Source organism: Gasterosteus aculeatus, chromosome 21, assembly GCF_964276395.1.
Source record: "Gasterosteus aculeatus chromosome 21, fGasAcu3.hap1.1, whole genome shotgun sequence".
Taxonomy (NCBI): Eukaryota; Metazoa; Chordata; class Actinopteri; order Perciformes; family Gasterosteidae; genus Gasterosteus; species Gasterosteus aculeatus.
The window spans coordinates 19,534,521-19,552,975 of record NC_135708.1 but is presented as its reverse complement, the minus strand read 5'-3'; the positions used below and the strand labels follow the sequence as shown (position 1 = coordinate 19,552,975).

General features: G+C 45.8%; 1 protein-coding gene across 1 annotated transcript in view; it reads left to right on the top strand.

The window, feature by feature from the left end:
- Window positions 1-18,455, top strand: part of LOC120811873 (cadherin-12) — a 70,501-nt gene that overhangs the window by 42,696 nt on the left and 9,350 nt on the right. Inside the window, exons 6-8 of the mRNA XM_040167583.2 lie at window positions 1,119-1,306; window positions 12,159-12,412; window positions 16,025-16,161. Of these exons, the coding sequence (XP_040023517.2) occupies window positions 1,119-1,306; window positions 12,159-12,412; window positions 16,025-16,161 (579 nt within the window). The remainder of the gene's footprint in view (window positions 1-1,118; window positions 1,307-12,158; window positions 12,413-16,024; window positions 16,162-18,455) is intronic.

The window sequence follows — 18,455 nt, the reverse complement described above, 5'->3', positions numbered from 1 at the left end:
TCCTCGGATCAGCACGGAGGCAAAAGCTCAGATCCATTGTAAAATTGAGGAATAGCCAATGAGTTGGCGTGCTATGATGCATACGCACGGCAGTGTAGCGCAACATCAAGCATATGTTTAATTCAATATTTTCCAATAGTCCAAGCACATTTTGGGTATTTTGGTCCTCAACCAAAAATAAGAAACGTCTCAGCCTCCATTGTAACGCTGCGAGTGGCTCGACACTCTCACTGTAGACATTTGTGTTCGGGTTCATCCATACAAGTACACACTTTTCTCTCTTGCACACAGCCTCTGCTATTCTTAGTGTTTGCTTGTCATATGAGGGCCAAATGAATCAAATCCCAAGAAGCCAACATTGTTGTTTTGTAGAGCTGCTCTTGGCTGATTTGTTGTTGCAGCGGCAGCGGAATGTGTCAAGTTGCATCAAATGCAGGAATGTGTTGAGAATGTGTTAAATTAACGTGAACAATGCAGGGACTCATACACAACTAACAGTCCCCAATAAATGTTTGTGACCTTTTGACACAGCACTGGTGTCCGACTAAATGTATAAGATGACACATTGAAGCATGAAGCATTTCGTGAAATATTGAGGGATTTGAACATTTCAAGTCTGAATCATTTGGATACTTTCATGGTGTATTTTACCGAATTCCCAACGGTATCACGGTGAAGCCAACCAGGTGTTCTCCCTGGTTTTGTGATGCAAAATGCTCCACATCTCTGGGATGAGCAGATGCTACCGCTCAGAAAAAGGTACTGATTTCAGAGAGTGACGCGCAAAAATCAATAGCCGAATCCCCCCCTCTTTGTCTGGGGTAAGTGAATATCAATCAATCAATCCACACTTACTTCCTGCTGCAGCATCGGAGCCCCGAGGCCCTCGTGCTTCTAGCGCTGCGAGTCCGCCAATCACACGGAGCCGAGCCGCCTTGATGTCCCAGAATGCCCGCTTGGAGTAACGGGCCTTGGGGGTCACGTGTGTGTGTGTGTGTGTGTGTGTGTGTGTGTGTGTGTGTGTGTGTGCGAGAGCGAGGCTGCAGGATGTGAGGAGCTCAGTGTCCTCCACCCGACGTGCAATACACGAGTCCAGTGTGGCGTTTGTTTGTCCGCAGGTTTCTTCCACCTACGAGTTCCAGAGTCCTCGTCCGTGGGTTCCGCCGTGGGCAGAATCAAAGCCCACGACTTGGACATCGGGAGGAACGCCGAGGTGGAGTACACCATCGTGCCGGGGGACGGAGGCGCCATGTTTGACATCACCACCAACGACCACAACCAAGAGGGGATCATCATTCTCAAAAGGGTATGGAGCCTCGCAGAAACCTGCACTCAGTGCCATGAATACAAAATATTACAAAATATTAAGTAGATTGTGAAATGAACTGTGGGCAACATGAACCCCTCTCTCATCCATATTTTGATTCTACTTTTTCCAATTTTATATTTTCATATCTCATCATATAAGGGATGAGAGAAACGCCTGATTACTTTTGATGTAAGACGTTTCATTACGGGTACACTATCTAATATGTCCCTATTTAATATCAGAAGATATTAAATAGGGACATGTCTGGAATCAGAAACTTACATCTGGATGTCCAAAAGCAGGCGGGTTAAACACAAAACGCTGTGGGAAACTAAACACAAAGTACGAGGCGAGAACATCGACATCGGCAACAAATCAGGGAAACACGAGGACTAAACGCAGCATCTCGTCTACTAATGAGACACTAAACGGAAAGGAAACGTAACACGTCAAAATAAAACAGGAAACAGAGTAAACAAAGATCATTATTATGAAATGAGAATAAAGTATTGAACTTTGATAGCCTGCAAATCTATGATACCTGCCCTTATAAGTGATTAAAGGCTTTATTTTACAAAGCATTATGAATATGTATGTGTCCTTACAACTATGATTAAACAATGTTATAGTATTTTAAGTAGGTATGTTTATATATTACAGGCATGGGAATTATAAAAACTGCAACCCTTTTTTCCAAGCTTCATGTTCACAATGTGGTATGTTTGCCAATGTCATTGCACACACCCAGGGGAGGTTTATGTACTTGGTGTTTTTTCGTCATATCTTGAAGATAAAACACATTGTTTTATACTCAAGCTTACTGCAAGACATATATGCTAAATAGTGCCGTCCGGGCTCCACGAAACATAAATAAATCCCATCACATCTTGACAGCAACACGCCGAGTGATGTCAGCAGCAGAGACATTAACATTAACATCACAGGACAAAGCGATGGAGGGAGTGCCTCTTGAAAAGTGATATCGGAATAAATAAAAAGAGATGGCCCATATACAAAATGAAATGCCAACGCACGTGGTACTTGATTGTGTTATGCCGCTGTACCAGCAGGACACCGGGGCGGACGCCACGGTTGGACCTGTGATCTTTCAGTGGTGTCATGTTGCTGGTGTCCTTGCTCTCCGTGCTTTAAAGCGCAGCTCGGGGCAATGGCGCAGCGCTCTGCAAGTGCTTGGGCTATATAAAGCATTCACTCAGCATGTCAGGGCCCATTTACTGTGCCATATGCTCTTTTTCGCTAAATGGATTAATGCATCGAGAGCATGCTGACCCGCGGCGGGAGGTCACGGCCTTTGGTTGCACCCTCTTTGGATCTAATAGCATCAGTATCTCATTTGATATCTGACTTTTAACGCATGCGGCATGCGTAGGGCGGTGGTATCCCCTCACACAATGGACAAAGGCACGGTGATATTAGCAACATGTATTATGCCGGTTAGAAGTTCCAACACCTAAATGTGAAGGAAGAGGTGAGAGGAAAAGGACAGCGGTGGACTAAAAGAAGAGGAGGAAATAGAGCGATCCATCCAGTACGTCGAGAAATCCTCTCATAATTAGCTACACTATAATAAACAAGTGTATCTATATGTACACAGCCATTGATGAGGCAAAATTAAACTGATATCATGACCTTATTATGTCTCGTGGCTTCACAACTGCTCCGTGAGAAACAAATATTCATCTTGTTGTGGTTTACGAGGAGAAAATCTTCCAGCCGCCTCCCCTTCGTTTGAGTTTTATTCTGAGCTCTCCTCGGGGTAAGGCTGGTTAAAGACGCCAAGATCCCTGATATCCAGACACACTGAGTATTACTCCACCCATCGGCTCCGTATCTCTTTGGACGTTGAACGCAATCACTGTATTTTATTATTACGGTTCCACAACTGTTAAAAGCACATCCTACTTCTGAGATTGTGATGAGTATCAAAGCGACACAGAGGCGATGAATGAGATTATTTTCATTAATTGGCTCACTGAAGTGTGTCTGTTTGCCTCTTGACTTTCTGTGCTTTTCAACATTGAGGCCATTGAAAAGTCTTTGCAAACGTGCACGTTTTCAGACTGTAATTGCTCTCTGCCATTTGGAGGAACTACTCAGTAAAAAAAAAAAAAAAAGCTGCTAATGCGTCCACACGTCTGCCAGCATGCTATTTAATCACATCAAGTCAGAATCTCTTGAGCAGCTGGCACATGTTTGGCTCGGTGTCTCTCGACGCGCCACGCAACATTTAAGAGGCATAATCATATGAATTCGTCAAAGTTGGGAGATCTCGCCCACACATCACACTTCACAGGTGTCATTCCTCTTGCTGAATGCACAGTCTGACAATCTCTTCACACTCTGCACTGCATTTTCCCTTCGGCAGGAGGGGGGCGGCCCCCGTGGCTCGTTCAAATGCCATTTGTTGTCAATGCTATTGAGCTTCAATGGGGTAAAAGGGAAGAGCAATGCCGAGTTTGCATAATGCAACAGCCACAAAATGTATCTCCGATATGGGAAGAGAGAAACATATCACAAAGGAAGATTTTTGCAAGCAATGCTGTGATGCTTTAGATCAAACAGAATTATTTTCCATGGAGATGCGTTCTGCCCAAAATACTGTTACCAGGTTTTGGGTACATGTTGTTTTACACCTGAAACTCTTTGAATGAAATTAATAGATCATAAGAAAGGTGACCACCGTTAACAACCACTCATTCTGCTTCACCGTCATGGAAACATTATTATTTACCAAGACTGAATACCTCCTTTGAATCAGTTCATTTGTTTAGAATAACTGTATCAATCTTATTCTTTACCAAACTTGGAAAACAGTCCTTCAGAGTATGATCAAAACATTGCAAATGTTAAACCCAAACTTACTTCTGGAAGATTAAAACAAGTGGGCTCCTCATTAAATCCCCTTTCTTTCATGCAAATTCACCTCCAGAAGATATTTTAAGGAGTAATGCATCCTTTTTTCTTCACGTTTGTTTAATTTCGGGGATGAAGGGTATACCGTATTTCCTCTGATTGCAAAAGCAGCCAGTTTCATCTGCTCTTGTGCCGTTCGGGGTGTTTCTGACTGAAGTACGTAAAATATTCTTTTAGGCAGAGTGAAAATCTGCATTTACTGATATTTTTCGGATGTAACCGACCGAGGAGTTCGTTAACTGGTACATTTCTTAGTACATGCCCCAGCACACAAAGGTGTGTGATCCTTTGATCCCATAAAATATGCAGCTGAGTGAGCAATTGATTCCCTTCTCAGTGTAAAAACTACCTCGGGATGCTCCGTGCATGTGTGCGAACAAGTATGTGTGTAAATCTTGTGTGCGTGCATACATATATTGTATGCACTTAAGGTGATCATGAGCACGGCTATAGATCATGGTATGGTGACCTTCTCCCTGACTGTAATGGGATAACAGAATGAGACAACAAGCAATTATAATGTTAATGAGGAGAGTTATTTGCTTACATCCTGTATACCCTCAGTGGATTGCGAGCATGCATCTTTCCTCCCATTGTTTTCCTCGCAGTGTTTGATATACCGCCATGCAGCAGCCAGGCAGCAGCCAGGCAGCATGGTGTATTCCCTGCAGTGGTAAGCTACTGCACAAAGGCACGGTCCATGGGGGATAATCTAAGCCCCCTTAACTGACCACGCTTTGCCCCCCCATCGTGTAATTTACGAAACAACATGTGCCTCTAACACATGTGGGCTTGTGATATTAGCAGGACATGGACGGAGTCAGATAGCGAGAAGAGAAAGGATGAGCAGTGCCTCGGAAAAGGTGTGGGGAGCTGGAGATGAAGCCTCTCTGAGTTGTTCCAAGAATACTGACCCACCCACAGACTTGTCTCATTCCAGATTGGTGGAATATCCCCAGAGACAGGTGTGCAAATGTCTGCAGACAATCTATCTCGCTCCCTCTCTCTGTGTCTTTCCTTTTGATTCCCCCCCCCCCGTGCAAAAATAAAACCCACTATGGGACGGAGACGAAAGCCACATTGTACACAGAGCACGGTTTGGCAGACCTCAAATTAGAGACTCCGGAATGTTGGTTATGATAAGAGGATCAGGCTGAGTAATGGGTTCAGAGGATGATCGCCTGTTTCCCGGTCTAACGATACAGGGAAGAGGGAAAAAAAGAGTCACCGATGCATGCAGGGGGGGTTTGCGCATCCCATCTGCAAAACATGGGATTATGGGAGACAATAGGTAAATCCACCAGTGAGTTCCAAGGGGAACGCTCTGGCAAATGTGTGCACCATGCACACGTGCACAACTGCAATACGCACAGATTACAGACAGCAATAGCCCTCATGTCGGCGGGATAACCTCCGGTTGTGTGTGCTAAATAATTCTTGGTCAGATTAAATGCCATTTGTCCATTTGCATGTTTATTCCCCTCCTCCTGGGAGAAGAGGAGATGGCAGATATGCGTAATTGAAATATGCTGTTCTAGGCCTAGAGGAACAGCTTTGTTTAATGGCAGCATGTGTGGCATAATATTTACTGGCTCACGTTCAGGGAATCCATTTTAAAACGGGACAATATCTCCTCACTGTAAAAACTGAATGCACCCAGCGGCCACAGTGCATTGAATGAAGAGCATCTGCTGCAGACCTCTCGCACTGCCTCCAAATCCGGAGCGCCAGAGGGGTTGAGACAAAACACATTGTGGAGAAGGGCAGGTGACTTAGAGGGCTGCACTAAGCCTTACCTGCTGCTTTATCATTTAATGGTAAAATATGTATATGTATTCTCCACCAAAAAGTACATTAAGATGTTTCAGCACCATGGACAGAGACAGACAGAACGCTGGAGGGAGACCATCTGTATTAAATAGTAAATTGATAATCAATTTGGTTAGCTAATAGGCATGCAAATCATTTTCATAACAGTATACAAACCAATGATTAACCAAGCATTACACATATCTGGTCCATCTATGTAGTATTTACAGATGTTTTACCATTTCTTCAGGGTTTAAATTTATTTAGTAATTTTCAAAAAGTAGTTGCTAAAGCCGGTAAAAAGGCGTAATATGTGCAACATGAAAGATTTAATAATTCCTACATAAAATGGCTCACAGGAAGATTTTGTTGTGTTGAGTGTTGTGTAGTCCCATTCTATTGGAGCCGAAGACTAGGCAACTCGATAAATAGCCCAACATGTGAGAGAAGAGAATGTCTTTCTATCCTCGGGTAAACACACCCTTTAAAATAACAAATTGTGACTGATAATAATTGGTAGACATATTTATTTTGCATTTTATTTTTTTATGATTTAAGAAAATCATAAACTAAATGTTAATTTAACCTGGTTCTCATCAGGTGACACACCTGCACAAATACCCAATAATTCATCCAGTTTGCATGAAGTGACTTTTTTTTCCCCAGCTTCCGAAGCACAGCACGTCCCGGTGACTAATGCTGCAGTGTCGCTTGGCATTTAAGAAAAGAGCTCGTCAACGACAGCGAGCAACACCGATAAACATTTGCATCCATACCAAAATGCCACTAATTGCCTAAATTGGCGTAGCTCGAATGTGGCCCTACTTAGACTCCCCTGAAGTCTCAGCCATTTGCGGTATTGAGGCAAGACGCCCTTTTCATCCTTTCTGGCATCAATTAAGGACTTAATTTCACTAGAGTCAGACAGAGACTGCAGTCTAATTTCTCCATCAGAAATGTCATTACTGGGCTGTTGGAACAGTAAATCATCTCAGAGAATGGAAGCTGTAAGTGCCTCTCAGACTTGATGAGACACTAGCAGGCAATACAAAAAACCATGTTCAAATGACAAAAGTAATGAACGAGCCGCTAACCTGACTGAGGGCCAGAAAAGATAGAGGAATGTCGCTCTAGTACTAAAAAACAAAGTGGGCTGTGGGTGATATAGCTCTCAGCTCACACAAGGACACATCCACGCATTGGAACCTAACTAAGTGTCCTTACCTTGCGAAGGCGTGTTGTATAATCTCTAAATTGCCACCGAGAGAATGCAATATATAATAGCTTAAAACTGATAGCGTTAAGAGCTCATCCGGCAGCACCGTTCCAACTGAGCCTTCTCACAGACAGGGGTTGGATCTAATCTATTGATTATAGTGCTGAATGTTCCAGCGGGAGGCGGAATGAGTTATTTCGGTATACTGGTGTGAAAGGAAGTCACAAGAAGGAGTCGAGAAGGAACAACAGGACATCCAGGTGTCCAACGCGAATGAATAACACCTCACCAGGGATGCACGGTAGAAGTACAAAGAGGGGAAAAGAGGTGGTGCTCGAGGGTCCACGGAGCGCCTTCTCGCTGGCGGCCTGGGGAGGCGTGGGTGTAATAGATTAAACCAGTCACTGGGGGCTCATCCCATGTTCCCGACCCGGCCCACTAAGAGTGGCAGCGAGAGTCTTTCCCACTCACTCCACTGCAGTGTGGACGGGGCTCAACCAGGGCGCTCCACTGTTCAGAGCGCTAGGGGATGGGGGGTAGTTGGGGGGGGGGGGGGGGGGGGCGGTTGGAGATGCTTCAAGGCAGCCAAGGACACAAACCCATGTGACTGATGGCAGCACAATAAAGTGAGCATTCCCTCTCCACGGTGCTAAGATCCCCCCCCAACAAGTATTCACAGGGACAACAAATCGCTCTCTGAGGCATGTAAGCTTTTCTCTGCCGCTGATAAGCTCGTTGTACTCCGTGTGGCAGCGCGGTCAGTCGACTGCTTATGCGCAATGATGGCCGGAGGACTTTAGCATCCTTCCATCCATCCATCCATTGTCAAACCGCTTATCCTGCACACAGGGTCGCGGGGGGGGGGCTGGAGTCCATCCCAGCCAACTTCGGGCGATAGACAGGGTACACCCTGGATTGGTCGCCAGCCAATCGCAGGGCTACACAGAGACACACAACCATTCACACTCACATCCAAACATCTACGGGCAATTTAAAGTCCCCAATTAACCTGATCCCCAGAGCATGTCTTTGGACTGTGGGAGGAAGCCGGAGAACCCGGAGAGAACCCACGCAGACACGGGGAGAACATGCAGACTCCACACAGAAAGGCCACTGGGCGGAATCGAACCCAGGACCTTCTTGCTGTGAGGCGACAGTGCTAACCACCACGCCACCGTGCCGCCCCTATTTTCACCTTGAAGGTAGAAAATAACTTCTTTAGCTCATCGAGCAGTGTTGGGACCAACGGCTTCCAGATGATGGGTGCTGTCGTGGGGGATCAGGAGGTCTTTGGCCTCGCTAGAATTAAGCATCCAGACGCGACGCTAATATGGCCGTGCTGCCTCTCAGTGCTGCAATTAGAAATGAATTATATATATTAGATATTCTCGTCTGGCTGAGCTTTGGTTTACTCCCCGAGGATGAATCGTGTGAGTGGGTGTAAACGATTCATACGTGATATTGCAAAAAATAAGATTCTGCGCTAAACGGATTCAAGAATACTCTGCAAATCATAGATTAAACACTTTTTTCCACACTATTTAATCTCTTCCAGTAATAATTATTGAAATCAGCCTGCTAATGACTCACTGGGCTGTAAGCAGGACCTTTCAAGGGGAAAGGCTCTTCGCGGTTGGCAGAAGACTCTCCCGCCCGTATTGAGAAGAGTATTGAACTCTGCTATCCTAAAAACGAACATTATACACAAAGAAACAGGGAACCTATTCATTATGCACATATCTCCCTGCTCCTCCAATACCCCAAATAACCAGCAGGCCATGAAAAGAAGAAGGTGTAACACGCTGCGGGGGAGGGCACCAGAAACCAATTCCACTTCACGGATTCCCACTTTGCATACCATCATCAAATGGATCATCCATTGTTCAGTATCCACAAGAGTAAAACTGACAATTCTCTTGTGTTTGAAGCGAAATGCTGTACCTGCGAGACTGTGATGCCCTGATTAGTCCTCCCGTTACGAATTAACAAATTCCCTTGGAACATAACAGGTTCAACTGGCAGAAAAAAAAGGGTTCCTTCATTCAGTATCACTGGCAGTGCAATGAAGGTGCACATTTACATATCAAAGGGCGCTGCGCCATGTCTAGAATTTCAAGTGTGTTCTGTTGTGATGTTGAAGAGCAGCAGCACTGACATAGGAGGAACTCGCTCTGTGCTCCTTACAAATTCCTCCGTTAAATACACTTCCTTGTTGCGTACCGCGGCAAGCCACGGAAGGTGCAACACAAGCGGAACCACGAAGTTCAACATGCGGCGGTGTGTGCAACTGGCTTAAGGGTAGTAAATGTGTGGGTTAGGGTTATACTTACTCACACAGCACTGGTTGGGAGAAAATAAGTAGGTCATCCTCCAGAAAGAGTAAAGAAAACCCCGGATTTCAGACACTCAGTCAGAGAATGAACTGCTGTTTTCTTTTTTTTTTTTACCCTTTTTGAGAATTTTCCCTCATGGCCCGAGTCAAAGCGTTGACACATTAGCACGTCTTCTCATTAACTCGGAGTTTCTCATTACCCCTTCCTGGCCCCATTTTATTCCTGGTTAACAGCAGACACCCCGGTAATACTTGCACATTGGTGAATCTCAGACACATTAAAAAAGGCAGTGAAGCTCTCAACAGTTCTGTTCTACACCCGAGACCAGGATATGTGAATTGATCTGAGAGACTCTCCTGCCAGTTAATCATGGCTGTCCATGCATTGTTCCATCTCTCCTCCATCTGCTGAGGAAATGAGCTGCTGCATTGTGTTACTCTGTCGTCCCCTCTTCTCTTTGCTGCTACTTAATAAGGACCCTCAGGAGAAAAGAACCAGTCCTGATTCAACACTACGGCGTGTGCAAAAATGAATGCATATGTCAAATTAACTACTTTGCATTCAGTTGGAAATGGGCGGGACAAAATCACAAGTTCACCACAAGTTTAGATGTGTGGTGTCGTTCAGTGATGAGACTTTTGAGGTCAAGCAACCAGCCTTTAAATAGAAAAAAGCACTGTGTAAAAAGAGCACGTTCACAACGTCCTCCTGTATCGGATGATCCTTAAAAGTGAGACAGTTCTAAAAAGGTTGAGAGTTTGTCCTAACCGTGGTGAATAATACAGCGCGTTGAGAGGGGAAGCACTCTGTCTCCTTCGGGCCCCGCGAGGCGCCGGCTAACGAGGCCTGCGTCACGTACACCTCCCGCTGTCTGGTCCAACCCCATCGCCCTCCGTCCTCCTCCGTCCTCCTCCGCCTCCTCCGCCCCGCGTGTGGATTTCTGCTGAGCTCCGCAATGCTGTCCGTGTGGTGGCAGATTGGGATGTACGGGGGAAACTTGGCCGGTAATCGTTCATTTATATCATATTTCATTTATTTGTTTATGCATTCCAAAGATTAAAAATGTCTTATTTGAATTACTGAGGCTTTGGCTGATTCCAAAAAAACTCTCTATTAGAAGCAAATTGCATTGCATTCCTTGGACTTAAGGAATAATGTACATTTTAGGCCCCTTTGGGGCTGTAAGTTGCCGAGAGGTCTTTTTAGTCTGCTGGTGGGGCTCAGCGTTTGAATGACGCCTGGAATGAATTCCATTTTTCTACGTCACCGTCGCTCCGGGGCGCTCTGTCTTCTCAGTGTTGTCACTTGTTGAAAGAGATTGAAAGGGACAGAGTGTATTTCCTGTTGAAGGATCCTGTAGCCGTGTCTAGCCAGTTGCATCTGGCACACTGTAATCAAACCAATCACGCTGGTTGATGGTCAATGATTGCTTTCAGATTGGCTTGCTTTCACATCGCTCTCACTTCCCTTTTCTTTTTACGGACACCTGCCGCAGCAGCAAGACTGTGAAACCCACGGAGATGGAGGCGAGACGGGCGGCTGGAGGAGCGTCTGGAATCGGGGGCCGCGCCGCCTCTGATCATTTCTGGTGGTCTGCTCTAATTGGAGCGCTAATTCATGTGCATTTAACGCAGAGAGACGACTGGTGTTGTTTTATTTTTAACATATGTCCACCATCGCCCCCCCCCCCCCCCCCTCCCCTCTCCCCCCTCCTCTCTCCTCTTACACCGCGTCTCCTGACTCGCGGACACATTTTGCCGCGTCGTTACCAGTTGTCTTCGGTCAGAGGCTTTTGGAGCGACGTGCCAGAGGAGGCCGAGTCCTGGGGAGGGGCGATAGCGTTCATGCCATGGCGCTTCCATGTTGCTCCATTTGAAATACACAGAAAGGAATGTCTCTCATGTGACCGCGGACCGGCAGAGCGTGACCGGCGGCGAGCTCGCCAAGTGCGCTCGGTCGCGGGTGAGGGGGCAGCAGACGTGGCGGGAGGCCGAACGCGGATGTCACTGCCGTCTGATGTTTGCGCCTCGGCTGCAGACACGCCCCGAGGTTTCGGATTCCGCCTCTCGCCTCCAGCTAATTGACCCTGAGCTGAAATGTCGGCGGCTCGGGGAGGCAGAACACGTGAACCGAGAAGCTCGTGGCGTGAGAACTCTTACGGAGGGGCGTCGTTTCTGCTCAACCAAGACAGTGCGGCTTGACATCGTGTGGGGGGAGAGTGGGGGGGGGGGGGAACCATTTCAGCGTATTTTGAGTGACAACATGCAAATTGGGAGACATCCAAAGACTGACACTTTTTGGATATGAGGAGGCTGATGTTTGCAATTGATTGCAGTTACTCACCCTTGAAAATACTGACGAAAATAAGCAGAAGGCAATCCAGCTGTCATCTTGTTCACCGCGTTTCTTCAAGTGCTCCCGCGTGTTGTTTGCTACGGAGAAAGTAAATTACAGCACAAGTTCCACCGCGTGCTGTAGCCCCCATTATCATCATTATTTCAAAATAAACTGTAAAAGCCGCATTAACGGGCTTTTTCTCCTCTGTTTCTTTGTTAAGCACCTGGACTACGAAAGCAAGAAGGCGTACACCTTTAAGGTCGATGCCACCAATGCTCATCTGGATCCACGGTTCCAAAGCTTCGGGGCCTTCAAAGACACGGCCACAGTGAAGATTAACGTTTTGGATGTGGACGAGCCCCCGGTGTTCAATAAGCCCTCCTATGTGATGGATGTGTACGAGGACACGCCCGCGGGCACCATCATCGGAGCGGTGACGGCGCAGGATCTCGACGCCAGCGGCAGTCCAGTCAGGTGGAGTTAAACACTTCTTTCTAACACAATAAAGTCTTTACGCATGAGCCCGAGCAACAGCTGCGTCGCACTCTACCAGAGAAGTTCCATCGGCGGAAGCGCTTGCAGCGGCGTCGGATGGTTGGGACGCTCCCCAGAGCCACGACACACACATACACCATTAGGCGCATGTATTTGACCAACATTGCGTCTGATTTTACCGGCGATTACTCAGGCTAAAGGACTGGGTGTAGCTCTTTTTATGGGCAAATATTGTGCAATTGGGCTGAAATGCTTCAGTTTTGTGTCCTGAGAAATAGACGTAATTCTCAATCATTACTATAATTGAATTGAAGTGAAGGGGGCCGCGAAGTGCACACAGGGTATGTCGTGTTGTACATTTCTTGTTTATTTGTTTGATGTAACGCTTGCTGTGCTGTAGATTGGGTGGACAGAAACACAGAGACAAGCTTTTAAAGAAAGCGCCGCGTGTTCTCGTATCATCCAGAAGGACCAGACATCACACTGCGGTAAATACTGAGAGTGAATGAAGCGGATCTTCCTGCACATCTTCTTCTAGAGAGGTTTTATTATTAAACCAAATATCCCCGGTTACTCCCGCGAGGATAGAAGAGCCGAAGGAAGAAGCACTGTGATACTGCAGCCAGTGATTGAAGCTTTTAGAACTCTAATCCATTCGTCAATGTCTCCCGTCTCCATTCATCGACGTCATCACGGGCCTTAATCTTGAGAGTATTGTCAGCTTTACTCATCAGCGGACTAATCAATCCATGTAGAACGTTTGACATTGTCATTGTCGTGTATCATCATTCACACATCATCGCATGGCAGCTCCGGACCTGTTATATATTATAATGTAATGACTTTATTAGGTACCCGATTCCTGCAACTTTTGGAATGCAAATATTATTTGGCTTTAGTTTGAGAATTAACTTACAGTAGAGTGTATATTCAGTTCAATCACTCGGTAAAGAGGTAATACATTTTTAATTATTGTTAGCACAAGAGCGTCTTTAGCTTCTGTATTGTGATTTGTTCCTCGGCGAAACTGATATATTTCCCTCTTGTTACCGACACGCTCAAATATTCAGATAATTTACATTTCATTGGATGAGCCGCGCGGGTCTAGAAAGTTGCATGATGGCTTATTGTAGCTCCACAGTCTCCTCCATTGATCCTGAAAGCTGCAGATTGATCGCTGAGTGGATGTTACCATTCTAATAGTTCATATATATATATATAAATAAATTACATATAAATCCAAATTGAACATAACGCTGTAGCCACACAAAGCAAAGGTACAGAAAATGAATGCAAAGTCTTTTTTCATAGAACTCAGACATTAACGCTCATCTAAATGAAGTCGTAGCCTGACAAAATGTCCCCCGGGTCCTGAGTCATTTTACAGCTCACTGTGCTGCAGTTAGTCTCTCTCGAGCTCATCGGGTGGGAGATTCAAACATCACTGCTCTGTTTTATGGATCCGACACGCTGATTCATACTCAGTCTCCCCATCCAGCTACCACACCAGTAAACACACACACACACACACACACTGCACTATAGTCGGGCACCAGAGTGGCAGATAACAATAGACCGTCATTGGCAAAGACAAAAGAAGTGCGTTCTTAAAAATTCATGACGACCATTTTTGCTTTTGACCTCCTCTCACGGTCGCTCCTTTTGCTCCCGCACGTTGTAGAAATGGTTCCTGTAAGATGTGTCGCTCAAGCGTAGCGCAGATACAGCAAAGATATCTGTTGCATGCAGAGAAGTTGTTTTATTATGAATATTTTATTCCACAGAAAACAAAAGAATAAGAAGAAGTATGTACAAAAAGGAATCGTATTTGTCCCCGAGACTTTAAATATTCATCAATAGCACATCTGGCATTGTTCATTTGGTGCATCCGGAAGGAGCAGCCTTGCGTTCTTCACTTACAAATAATAGACCCGAAGACCCATCATGCATAGGGAATCATGCTTTTAGACTTTGGTCAGACTGATTCTGCTGTTTAACTCCATCTGGGGAAACAAAGGGGCCTCATGAATTCTGCATTGTCGGCCCGACTGCAGAGCTTCCTATAGTTCGGTAGCCTTTCACGACTGGACTTTATGTTTCCGTCTGAAACGATGGCATCACAAATCGCACCCAGATAAGATCACGAACAACAGAGAGAGGGAGATCTAAAAAACGACGGCGGCGTAAAATGAACACAGGCTTTTTTGTGATCACCTTTTTTGTACCGTCTGTAATCTTCTCTGTGCTGAAATAAGATTTCGGCTGTTCAAACCAGGTGATAACGTTGCAATTAATTTTCATATCTGCAATTCTCAGTTCCGAGTCGCGCTTAAGTAGCGTCTTTGGATCTGTCATTTCTTTGTCACAACTGTTGATGAGCTGCATTGTGCTTGAAGATAACTCAGGGATTGAGTCAATTACAAGTAGAACCGTTTTCATGTTTTCTTTCTCACAAGAGTGGGAAGGAAACTGTTTGTTTTTTCTGCCATTTACACAATCAGATGCAATGTGTAGTTTTCTGTCTGTCTAACCACCAGGTCACACTGACACTGTAACGCTCGCCTCAGTAGCAGCGAGACTCCAATAATCCCGACCCCCCCAGAACGCATGTGTGCCCCCAGGAAACATCCAAAGCCGCTGATCTTTTGAACTCTTTATATTTATCAAAGAGACTAACGGCAAACTAGTTTGGACACGTTCATGTTCACTTGAAGCCTCGGCGCCTTTTTAAAGGAGGACGTGAAACAGAATTGGAGGAACCAAAGCTTGTAAAAAAAACATAAAACACATGTATCTGATGTGTTTTTTTCTTTTAATAATGTTCATTAATGACCCGGGGGTTTGAATGTGCTCTAAACCTCTTTCTATTAATGACTCGAGTCCAGTTTGAGTCTCTACAGTGTCAGATAATATTAACAGGAAAAACCCTTTGGTGATCTAATAGCTCGCTAAGAGACAAATAAGGCAGGATAGTGGCGTGGGGGGGCGGCCCTTAGTGTGGAAAACACAGGCTAAAGCCCCTCAGTAATTAATCCTCTGTCCAGTGTAAGTGCCCACGGGCAAGGCATCAAACCCCTTCAGCGCAACAACACATTTTGTCTGCTGGGAACTCAGCTGACGACCACAAAATAATTAATGAAAAAAGAGCCTTTTAAGATGAAATAGCATGGCGTGATCAACGGCGCTGTCAGCAGCACGCCGCCCGGTTTCAGATCCCTTCTGTGAGGAATTCAGAGCCACTGGGCCGGACCAAAGACGTCCTCCTCAGAGGGGACATCGCGCCCTCTGTTCTCAGAATCCAAAGCAACATCTCACGCCCCGGCTCTGCGAGATTTTTCTACTGTGCCTGAAATTCATTTTCGCCCCTCCAAGAAACACGGCCAAAGTACACGCGCCCCGTTATGGGATCGGAACGTATCTGCGGTCCTCAGCATATTTTCTGGAAATGACCATTCAGAATGAGTAATGAAGGCGACGCCAGCATTACTTCTCACCTCGCTCATATACATGAGGCCGGAGGGAAAATGACTGCGGTTTAATTCTCTGGTTTATGTTGGAAATGGACGCCGTTAAACAAAAACGTTCTTGCAGGTATTCCATCGACTGGAAGAGTGACTTGGACAGCTACTTTGACATCGATCCAGTGGAGGGAACGATTTCGACGAACGAGCTCCTCGACAGAGAGAGCATCGCCCGGCACAACATCTCCATCGTGGCCACCAAACTCAGTAAGCATGACGACGAGATCCATCGCGGCCGACGCAGCCGTCGCTGTGCTTCCGCCGCCATAATCGGTGTGAAGGATTTAACACACTTTTGCTCAAGTCAATACTCAATCCCATTTTGCCGGAAAGCTTCCGCGATGACTATAAACTGTGTCTTCGAGACAGTGTCTCCTCTGGCGTGCCCCCCCCCCACCCCCTCGACTCTGTTTTCATTTGTTTTATCTCTTTTCCTCTTGTTTATTGACATTGGCATTGAAAAAGAGCAAGTCGTGCCAGAGTCGACTTTTACCTACAACGCAGTAAAGTCGGAACCTTCTGGAGCTTTACAGCGTGTTGGGGAAGAAGGAACAGACGCCCGGCCGCGGATTTTAAGACGTGTCATCAAGCTAATTATGTTTTTATGAAGGAAGCGGCGCAAATTTCCGGATAAATAAGCAAATCCATCGTCATCAAGTCATCAAATCGGCTGAGAACCGTCAAAGTCATTATCCCGGAGGCTGGCTGGTGCTCAATCAAAATTACGCACGCCGTATATTCATTAGAACAGACTGTGAAATATGAGCTGCTAAAACTTGAGTCATTGTCGCCTTGGCAACCGACATTACCCGCTTCCCCTCAAGGTCATTGTAGTGACATGCTTATTCTGCATCCAGTGTGTGTGTGTCTTTGTGTGGCTTTTGTGCATAAATGTCAAGGAGCTGGAGGAAGAGGTGGGCCCGAGAGGAGGGGGGGAGGGGGTGATGGATGGAGGTTTTACAGTACACGCTTGTTACATATTTAGTTCATACAACCTAATCATGGGGGGGGGCTTATAAAAACCCACCATCTGAGGAGGATTCATGTTTCTACTGGTTAAAAACTAAGCGCGTGCGGTTCAGACGCCCCTGGAATAAAGCCTCGGGCCCCCCGGAGACCTGCCTGTCATCAGCTGAGCCTTTGTTTCTAAGTAGCTAAACGTTTCAAGGACGTTCCGCGTGTCACGATTACGCGTCTTGGGCTTTTCAAATGCCGCATAGGTTTAGTCAACAGAACCACTTTTTATTCCTTTTTCTTAACCGTAACCAGGAGAGTAAAACTTAAACAGCATAACATTGGTACCAAAAGTAACTCAACAATACTTTGGGACAGAGGCGGTGGTCTCCTTTCGTTTGTCCCCACCATGAATTGACCTTGCTGAGATTTGTGAGAACTTTTTACGTTCCTCCTCTGAGCTGCACTCTATTGACATCTTTGGGATGTTGTCTGTCTATTATTCATATTTTAAAAGCGTGAAGAAGAGCAATAAATATTGAAGCGAGACACCTTGAAAACCGAGAGTAATAATCCATTTTATGAGGAGAGGTCGTGTACTGAAAATCTGACATTTCTACACTCTCGAGGACCCTCAGTTGGACCTGCAGAGCAGTTCTCAATATTTACTAAATTCATGCAGAGCTCCACTTTTGACCCGTGTCTGCGTTGGCGGCGCGTCCTTGCTGCCAATGCTTTTCAATATTGTTCCACCCACACCTTTTATTCCCCGTTACAATAACAGAGGGGAAGTGTCCAACAGTACGGGGTGAAGGACAACATTGGCCTAGAATAAAAGGAGCGCGTACGCTGCTGTGATTCGTACGACACGTGCGTTGGAGACTTACTCCGCTTAAAGGAAGACTCTGAGTTTACGCCGCAGTCATGCAGCAAAGCAAGAGCGCTCTCTGCTGCTCTCCCGCCACAGAGCACAAGCCGAATAAGGAGCCCGGGTTAAATTAATTTAAGCCCTGTGGCAATTTTTAGGAGTCAAACACAGGGGAAGAGCTATTAAATGCAATAATAACCTTGGGAGGAGGCCCGCTCTCCGTCTATTCACAGCGGAGTGAGTGTTGTTTCACACTGAAGATGGAGTTTGTGTTGAGATGTTTCTTAGTTATTCTAACCAATGTTGCACTTTCAACAGACAGTTGAACATAAGAAGTACTATCTCTGTTTCGCGTTTTATCCATTTTATTGATTTGTGGTTTAATGTGTGCTCGGTTGATTGTTTTTTTTATTAAGATGAGCTCATTCAGAAAAAGTTATACCGAGCAATGAAGCAGTAAAAAGCCGGCAGCTTCATGGCTAACCAATCACGCACCCTGCAGCATCACTCCATCTGCATTAATAAAAATGAATAGAGCATTTTTTATGGAGCCGAAATGCTGACGCCAGCCAGATTTGCACATAACCGCTGTGCCATTGCTCCATCTAGTGGGCTGAGAGACACATCACCGATGCTGCAATGAGAGCCAGTTTATAGTAATGGAGATGAGGTCTTGAGA